At 46.8% G+C, this 9,096-nt stretch overlaps 1 protein-coding gene across 1 annotated transcript; it reads right to left on the bottom strand.

The window, feature by feature from the left end:
- Positions 1-343: 343 nt before the first annotated feature.
- LOC127327625 (uncharacterized) lies at positions 344-4,643 on the bottom strand. Its single transcript, XM_051354401.2, has 4 exons — positions 4,274-4,643; positions 2,993-3,870; positions 2,693-2,758; positions 344-2,205 (listed from the first exon to the last, which is right to left on the bottom strand). The coding sequence occupies exons 1-3, from the start codon at positions 4,529-4,531 to the stop codon at positions 2,752-2,754; spliced, it is 1,143 nt and encodes a 380-aa protein (XP_051210361.1). The 5' UTR covers positions 4,532-4,643; the 3' UTR covers positions 344-2,205; positions 2,693-2,751.
- Between the last annotated feature and the right edge of the window lie 4,453 nt (positions 4,644-9,096).

Below are 9,096 nucleotides of genomic sequence, written 5' to 3'. Positions count from 1 at the left end.
GTGATTGATCATGAGGCGTTGATGATTCAGCAATAATCCCAACAAAGATTTCAGTTCTTATCAAGGTGCTGAAATGAAACTATTCTCGCCTTCACTTAACATAATTAAGCAATTATAACTATTCTTGCTCCAACCAATAAGCAAGTTCCTTGACGCAACCAAAATCACAGGAGCAAGCCACAGAATACCCAAAAAAAAGCCATAGAATAACATCACACCAAGATGCTGCTAAATGGGAATTCTTCACACTGAATACAACATTGCTAGCTGCTAGTTTTTTTTCAGTAGAAACAAAACAAGGGAGTCCAGTAATTGTAACAAAAAAAATGATACACTATGGAAATAATATTTTTAAATCAAATTAATAACTATAAGTTTCTAATATTGTTGCTACAACTTTTAATTGGCAAATATAGCTAGGGTCAGAAGGGGGGTCAGCTAAAGCAACAGAAAAACTCTTGGACAGTACAAGACATGGACATCAGCAAAATTACACACAATCAACTCAATGATGACTCATCGGCCCCCATAGCATCACAGTTTCCATGGGTCATGCAGCGCCCAAATATGAGATAACCTGGAGACTACTGGCACATGCAGACACAAACAGCATGAAGATCAACCTGTAGTCCTAACAGATGACCAACCACTGACATAAGCACCACAGCGGAGCAATGTCTGAAAATGGCACCTAGCCAGCATCAGCATCAGTTTGTGTATAAGGGCCATGCACCTATGTTCAGCTTGAAAGAGCCTTCATGTCTAGGACCACCAAATAGGCTTCTCTTCATTGACAGGTTTATTTTGCGCAAACCACCAGGAGGAGGATTTTCAGATGTACCGTTTTATCAAGGTACCAGATATGTTCTAGCATGAAAAAAGCTGCAGCCTGACATTCCTGTAGGAGCATCTCCCACCAATAATAAACCAATTTGCAACTTAAATGAAGAGCCCCATCTTTGTTCAATCTATGGCAGTGGACACACTGGATCAGTTTCATGCCTTAAACTTGTTTAGACATTCAAGTCCCAGATTTTTGCTGCCACTGGAAACAACCCACTGAGGGTATTGAGTTCTCCTGAAGCCAATCAACACGGCAACATCAGCACAGCACTAACTTATAAGCAGGTATTACACTGAAATGGCCATTCACATCAAAGTCCCATGCCAGAAAATCAGGAATATCATCAGGAGGAATATTATGAATTAAGTTCACCTCATCCAGTCTGTAGGTGTACGCAGAAAATCCATGTGACATCTAGAAGAATAAGGATCAATCAACTCATTAATTTGCGTTAGCAGGCTAGATCCTCTAGGTGACAGAACCAAGCGGGCATTCATCAAGCAGCAATGAAGGATCAGACCAGATGTAAATGTGGGATCCATCCACAACTCTCGAAATGATGCCCTTTTGTAGCGATTTAATCTCCTTCATAGCACTCCGAGCATAGTGGTCAGATGCTCCGGAGTTAAGTGCCAGAGTAAGTCACCACTGGGGAATTGTCAGTTATTGCAACCTCTGCAAGATCAGTTTCAAATAGTGGTCAGATACTTGACATAGTTGGCACCTACTGAGACAAGGTGAGTCTCAGAAAAAGCATTGTGCGATCAATCTGCTCTCAGGAATCAGGATCCAATATATCAAACAGCTGGTTTGCATAAGAGCTTAGGCTAGCTGTGAAGTTATAACAATCTCAAACATCTCAGCCACCTTCACGTACACAGTGTATGCCATCTCATCCTTTCTTTCCCTAGCTTCCTTATACTGCAAGAAGCTTCTTTGGAGAGCATCTCAACCTTTCTTTCCCTAGCTTCCTTATACTGAAAGAAGCTTCTTTGGAGAGCATAGAAGTGGCTGACATTGACAGGACGACTGGGTGCTCTTTTGGTCCATAGAACATTATCAAAGCAGATGCCTGCAGTTCCACCAAGCGACGCTGCACCAGCAAACACAATACTAGCTCCTACAGTTTTCTAAATGGAACAGAGCACTTCACGGTTAACCCTCACGGCTGTCAAGTAATCCACCAACAAAATGCATCGCCTGATTATTATATTTGGGCCACTTCTTAAGGATCTGGTGTATAAATAGGACTATCCTCAGTTGTAAATCTATCCAGCAGTTTGTGACTCTGACTTGAGTTTTGGGACTTTACAGAACCATTTACGATGGTAAGATCTGGTGCTATGAGGTTCCATCTTCATCTGCAGAAAATCAACACTTATCAGCTTAATAAGTTCATGACTACAATATAGTAGTATCAAACTGAGGAAGAAAAAAAGCAAAGTTTGCTAACCAAATCGAAACTCACTAAATTCACCATTAATAAGATGTAAACATACAAAAAATTGAGTTTCTGTGGAATTATTACTCATACAAATACCACAGAAGATTACTTGTGTGACAAGGGAAAATTTTAGTGATTTACAAAAAATGCTTAGTGCGTCCCAATTTTTCTGCCAATATATGGTCCTTGATATATCAAGGAGAAACATCATTAGAAAAGGTGAGAAACCATCAATTAATATAGTTGCATAAACTGTACCACAATACTAGATAAATCACAAGGACCACTTTCATGACGTAAATCAGAAACTTTCTTCCAATTAATTATTTTCACAATTGCATTTTACAGATGCAAGAAGTCCAAAAACAATATCATGGTGTGGTCATAACGCTATTACACCTTACCTTGATATAATCTACTACATTCAACTGGGAATGGTCCTGGAAATATGGCGAGGAAGTAATTAAATCCTGTAAATACGTCTCAAAGTTAGCATAAGAAAACATCAGCAGATCCTTCAACATATAGAAAAATAATACTCCCTCCGTCAACAAAAGGATGTCTCAACTTTGTCCAAATTTGCATGTATCTACGCACTAAAACATGTCTAGATGCATGCATAACAAACTTGAGACATCCTTTTGTGGACGGAGGGAGTAATACTGATTGATTTGCAAGTGACATAAAGGCGTGAGTGTTATTACATCAACGACTTTAGTGACCGGGCTTTCACAGGCTTCCTCCACCGCTTCTTGAACGGGCTCTTCCTCTTGATGCCTTCATTGATGCCAACAACTCGGGGTTTACCATTCCAGGCGAACGCGTCGTCGCTGCTCTCCTCATCACAGCCCGCGATTCCAGCCGTATCATCGCACATCGGCTCATCAACGTGTGCTGGTGCCACTTGAGGGTCTGAATCGTCTGCTCGGGGTTCATCTGAAGTAAGATCAGCAGGCTCTTCAGGTGGTGCCTCCTCTTTTTCTTCAGCAGGTGCCTGCTCTTTTTCTTCAGCGAGTGGAGATTCCATCATGCTGCTGCTTGGTCTGCATTGCCTCTTACTGCAGGACGGACCGAATCCAGCGTAGTAGTAGAACCCCTCGCCTACGTCGAGGGCCCTCTTCCTCCGCCGCTTGGAGGGTTTGGAGGCTGCCAACGAAGCCTGCTGCAGCGCACGCTTGGGATCAGCGTGATACAAGCAGTAGGAGTCGGGCTGGCTCACAGTCCGCCGGCAAAACCAGGTCTTGCCATCGTTCTTCTTGCACATCCAAAGTTCTCCCCCGTCAGCCATTTGGTCCTCCTCATCCTCATCTGTCTTAACCTTCGCCTTCTTCCTGGGCCTGCTCACATTCTTCCCCTCCTCTTTGTGTTTCATGACCCTTTTTTTCGCAGCCTTCTTCTTGGCAACCTTCTTCCACGGTTCGTAATTGTCCTCCTCAGCCATATCTACTTCCATGTCCTCCTCCTCCTCCTCTTGATCCTCCTCCTCCTTGATGTAGGTAGCGGCAGGAATGCTGGCCGGAAAGAGCCAGCTAGTGCGGTATGTGACGCTCACGAAGTATGTATCCTTGAAGAGTTCCAACTCCTACACCACGGAAAATCGAAGATACAGGTTAATCCAAAGGCCAGAATGTAAACACGTCACCTTCCCCAGCTGGCAACGGTGCTGGAATTGGGGCGCGGATCTAGGGTTCAATCGGCGGGCGCCATTCCCGCGATTCCAACCCGAAGCGGCGCCGCCGGCCACAAATTACAACGAGCCAAGGTTAGCTAACGCGCCCTGGACACGGACCAGGCACCGGGCGCGCCCGCCCGAAGCTGCCGAGGAACCCTAGCGGCATGCACGAACGGGAACTCGCGGGCGGCGAGTACCGCACGGAGACGCCGCGGGAGGAGCGAGCTAGGGGCGCGGACGCCGTGGAGAGCATAGCGGAGTGCGGTAGAGTGAACGAGGAGAGCATGGAGGCAGTGGGAGTGGTGGTGCTGACCTGGGGATCCGAGGGATCGAGCTGGGCCATGAGGTCCCACGGCGACCGGTTGTGCCCGCACGGCGGCTCTGCGGAGGAGGCGGAGAGGCGCCCGCCGCTCCCAGCGTGGGCAGAGGAGGAGGAGCAGGGCTGCAGCACTGGCGGCGGCGGCGGGAGCGGCAGCTCGAATGGGGGCGGGAGCGGGAGGTCGAATGGGGGCGGCGCGGGGGAGGAGTACTCGGAGCCGAGCAGGCGGGAGGCAGACCTGCGGATCCGCATGGCGAGGCGGCTGGGGAGGGATCTGGGGGTCTAGGGTTTGCGATTTGGGCAAGCGCGCGCGAGGGTTGGAGGCAGGTCAAGACGAAGCTCAGGAGTGTGGGTGTGGGCGGGTATGTTGTTGTTCTCTTATATTTGTTCGAGCTCACATCCCACCCATACCTACCCTGCCCGCCTCCGCCGCCGCCGCATGGCCTCGTCTACCTCGCCGGCCTCCGTAGCCTGCGGCGCCGGCCGCACCTGCCCGCAGCCCGCGCGACCCCGGCCGCCGCGCTCGCAGCTCCTCGATCCCGCTGGATGTATATATCCTCGCTTACAGCAGCTAGCTACTCTCTCCCGTCTACATCGTTCTCTCGAACTCCCTGCCGACGCCGACGTATTCCGCCGCGCGAGCTCAGCCGGCCGCGCGAGTGGACAAGCAAGGAGCCGTCACCGCCGTGCTGCATGCGCTGCCGCGCTCTCCCGCAAGGACTATACGGGCGGGGTCTCGACTCTCGACCCTCGAATCCTCGATAGGTAGCTATTCGCCGGGCTAGCACCCGCCGGCGCCACAGGCTGACAGCCAGCTAGCTGCGTCCGCCGCCGCGCTCGATCCTCACCTAGCTAGCTAGCTATACCAAGCCGTAGCCATAGCCACAGGCCATATGTACGAGGCGCCAGCTAGCTCGTGACCGCGCATGTGAGTCGCGCCGCTCCGCTCCGGCGACATACGGGCACGATTCAAGCCCGCCCGGCCGAGATTACTTCATCGGCAGCACGGCAGCTGCCGCGCGTTCGCCGGCGGTGGTATGTCTCGAGTTCTGAATGTCACCTCCTTGTTGTTCTAGTTCTGAATTCCATCTATATCGATGGTAGCTACCTGGAGCTGGCTGTGCCTGTTGTTTTGAGAGTAATTAGGGCTACGCATATATACTTACTTCTATCCATAGTCAGACGGGCGAAGCTAGAGTAAAACACCATTGGTTTCAACTCTACTAGTTTTTCAGTGTTCTTCCTCTACTGAGCCAAGTGAAATACCAAATAAGTGAAGGTTTGATAAAATTCGTTGGATTCGAACGAACCCAATACTTACATCAGCTCGGCCACCATAGTTATAAGCAGCAAATCACCAAAGCTGCAGTCTATTTTTTTGAGAAATGCCAAATACAACGTAGGTGCATGCCGTTAACTTTGGCACACGTAATTTAACTTTCAGTGATGGAAAAAGAGGGAAGTACACTTTTCGTCCCTATCTTACCAGATTGATCACTTTGATAAATAGATTATACACTCAGAGGAAGAGGGTGATGAGAAGATAAGTAGTACTCCCAAAATAACTTGCTCAACTTTATCTAGATACGGAACTATATATATAGACGCATTTTAGTTATAGATACATCTATATCTAAGAAAGGTTAAGCAAGTTATTTGGGAACGAAGGTACTAGCACTAGTAGAAAACCTCTCATCCATCTAAGCCTTTAGTACCGGTTCCCTTACGAACCGGTACTAAAGGGGGCATTAATACCGGTTCCGTGCGTGGGACATCAATACCGGTTCGTTATGGACCTTTAATACCGGTTCGTAACACGAACCGGTATTAAAGGGTTTGGGCCCGATTTCCAGGCGGTGGTGGGGCCAGGGTTGCACCTTTAGTACCGGTTCGTGTAAGGAACCGGTACTAAAGGGTCTGTGCCCTATATGAGCGCGCGGCAGCGCCCGAGCTCCCTGCATATCTCATTCTCACTTCTCCTCACATTTCCAAATATTTTGCACCTCTCACACTCCAATAATCTTTATTTTTCTCCACCATTTTAACAAGATTAACGGCATACATCTATCCAAGGGTTAGCAATATCATCCTTTCTTCCGGCGTTCCTAATTTAGCTCAGTTCTTTGGTAGTTTTAACTCGTACTATTTTTGTAGTGCAAGCAAGGTGTTCGATGAAATGCCTAAGTTAGTGATTTTATTTTTTTATATGCAATTTGAGCTGAAATTATGGTATGTTTTGTAGGTTTTAATTAGTATCATCCCCGTCCTTACCGTTGTCGATCGCCAGCGTCGTCCCCTAGCTGGCACGGTACCACCTCGGTGAGCCCCTCTTCTTTTATAAAAAACAATTAGTTTTATGTGATGAACTTGAATATTAATTAAGTTGGTCACTCATATATCCATGATGTTGTGATTTTAATGATTTTTGATATACATATAAAATGCAGATGAGTCGACAATGGATGTACGGTGACCGGTGCCATCCCGAGTTCATTCGGGCATGCATTATTTTCTCAACGTCATTTGAGGCAAACAGCGGTCGAATGGTTTCATGTATTGTCCATGTAGTTCCTGTAAGAATATGAAGGATTACTCTACCTCGAAGACCCTTCACGTCCACCTGTTGGAGAACGGTTTCATGCCCAGCTATAATTGTTGGACCAAGCACGGAGAAAGAGGGGTTATATTGGAAGACAACGAAGAAGAAGAGGATAGTGACAACTATCCCTTATTCACTGAAGACGGTGGTAGTAGAATGGGGGAAGACGAAGCTGAAGAAGAGCCCATTTTCGATGAGCCGATTTTTGATGACCCGGATGACGATTTGGGTCGGGCCATTCTTGATGCGAAGATGAACTGCGAAAATGAAAAGGAGAGGTTGAAGTTGGAGAAAATGTTAGAGGATCACAACAAACTGTTGTACCCAAATTGCGAAAATGGTCAGAAAAAGCTGGGTACCACGCTGGAATTGCTGCAGTGGAAGGCAGAGAATGGTACTTCTGACAAGGGATTTGAAAAGTTGCTGAAAATAATAAAGAAGATGCTTCCAGGGGAGAACGTGTTGCCCTCTAGCACGTACGAAGCAAAGAAGGTTGTCTGCCCTCTAGGATTAGAGGTGCAGAAGATACATGCATGCATCAATGACTGCATCCTCTACCGCGGGGAGTACGAGAATTTGAATGCATGCCCGGTATGTAGTGCATTGAGGTATAAGATCAGGCGAGATGACCCTGGCGATGTTGAGGGTGAGTCCACCCCCAGGAAGAGGGTTCCTACGAAGGTGATGTGGTATGCTCCTATAATACCACGGTTGAAACGTTTGTTCCAGAACAAAGAGCATGCCAAGTTGTTGCGATGGCACAAAGAGGACCGTAAGAAAGATGTGATCTTTGAGACACCCCGGCGACGGGTCGCGGTGGAGAAAAATCGACAGAGAGTTCAAGTCATTTTCAGATGACGCAAGGAACTTAAGATTTGGTCTAAGTACAGATGGCTTTAATCCTTTCGGGGAGCAGAGCTCCAGTCATAGCACCTGGCCAGTGACTCTATGTATCTATAACCTTCCTCCTTGGTTGTGCATGAAGCGGAAGTTCATTATGATGCCAGTGCTCATCTAGGGCCCGAAGCAACCCGGCAACGACATTGATGTGTACCTGAGGCCATTGGTTGAAGAACTTTTAGAGTTGTGGCGTGACGAAGGTGTACCTGTGTGGGATGAGCACGAACAAAAGGAATTTAACCTACGAGCGTTGTTATTTGTAACCATCAATGATTGGCCTGCTCTTGGTAACATTTCAGGGCAGTCAAACAAGGGATACAATGCATGCACACACTGTTTAGGTGAGACTGATAGTAATTATTTGGGAAACAAGAATGTGTACCTGGGGCATCGTCGATTTCTTCCAAAACAACATCACGTAAGAAAGATGATCGAGGCGACAAAACCCGTTCAATCGGGTATCAGGGAGATAAAAGGGATACACAGTGTCTACCAGCTCGGACAACAACCCGTTCAATCGGTCGCCCCTCTCAAGGTGTTTGACGGGAAGACCGTTCAAAGTTCTCGACAAGACGCAACTGATTACGCCTTAGCTGAACGAGCATATCAGTTTGTTCAAGGGAAAGATTTGGTCGAGAATCTCAGGAAGGTACCAACATGTATGCGTAACTTGCATTCGTGGTACCTTGAGGCCTCAAAGGAAGGGATCGAGACTATCATGGTGCGAGTTAGGGAAGAGCACTACTTCCAGGAGTACTGTGTGAACGTTGACTTCGCCGAACTCTTTCAGTTATACAATCTCCGGGCCCTCGACAAATCAATCATCAGTTGCTATTGTCTGTAAGTGATTTATTTATTTAATTTGAGAAGTCGTTCATTGTCTGCAGATTATAATCTTTTGTGCGCTATATTATGCAGATCGAAGATGCTCGAATGCAAAAGGAACGATATCACAGACATTGGGTTCATTGACCCGCACACAATGCATGTTAAAACCATAGAGAATCCCCTCTATAACAAGGATACACCGCAGACTTTGCTAAGGTTTTTGAAGCGACAACGTGACAAAAAGCTAATACTTTGGCCTTACAACTTCGAGTGAGTCTTACTGTCTTATAACACATTATATTTTGCTCACCATATGTCAAAAATTTAACTAATGACTTATATATATGACACTACATATTGAAACGTGCGTAGGTTTCACTTTATTCTTCTCGTCATCAATTTGGAAATTGGAGAAGTTGAAGTCTTGGACTCACTAAGCAAAAAAAAGGATCTATACGTGTCTTGTTTTTTAATGCTCAGAAGGTAATTT

The sequence above is a fragment of the Lolium perenne genome, chromosome 1, assembly GCF_019359855.2.
Source record: "Lolium perenne isolate Kyuss_39 chromosome 1, Kyuss_2.0, whole genome shotgun sequence".
Classification (NCBI taxonomy): Eukaryota; Viridiplantae; Streptophyta; class Magnoliopsida; order Poales; family Poaceae; genus Lolium; species Lolium perenne.
Note: the sequence above shows the minus strand (reverse complement) of the source record. Positions and strands in the feature narration are given on the sequence as shown.

What these genes read in the sequence shown, in the direction of transcription:
- LOC127327625 (XM_051354401.2), bottom strand. Translation starts at nt 4,531, where the DNA reads ATGCGGATCCGCAGGTCTGCCTCCCGCCTGCTCGGCTCCGAGTACTCC. An exon ending in TCGATCCCTCGGATCCCCAG is followed by an intron (nt 3,871 to 4,273) that starts GTCAGCACCACC and finishes TCCGTGGTGTAG; the next exon opens with GAGTTGGAACTCTTCAAGGA.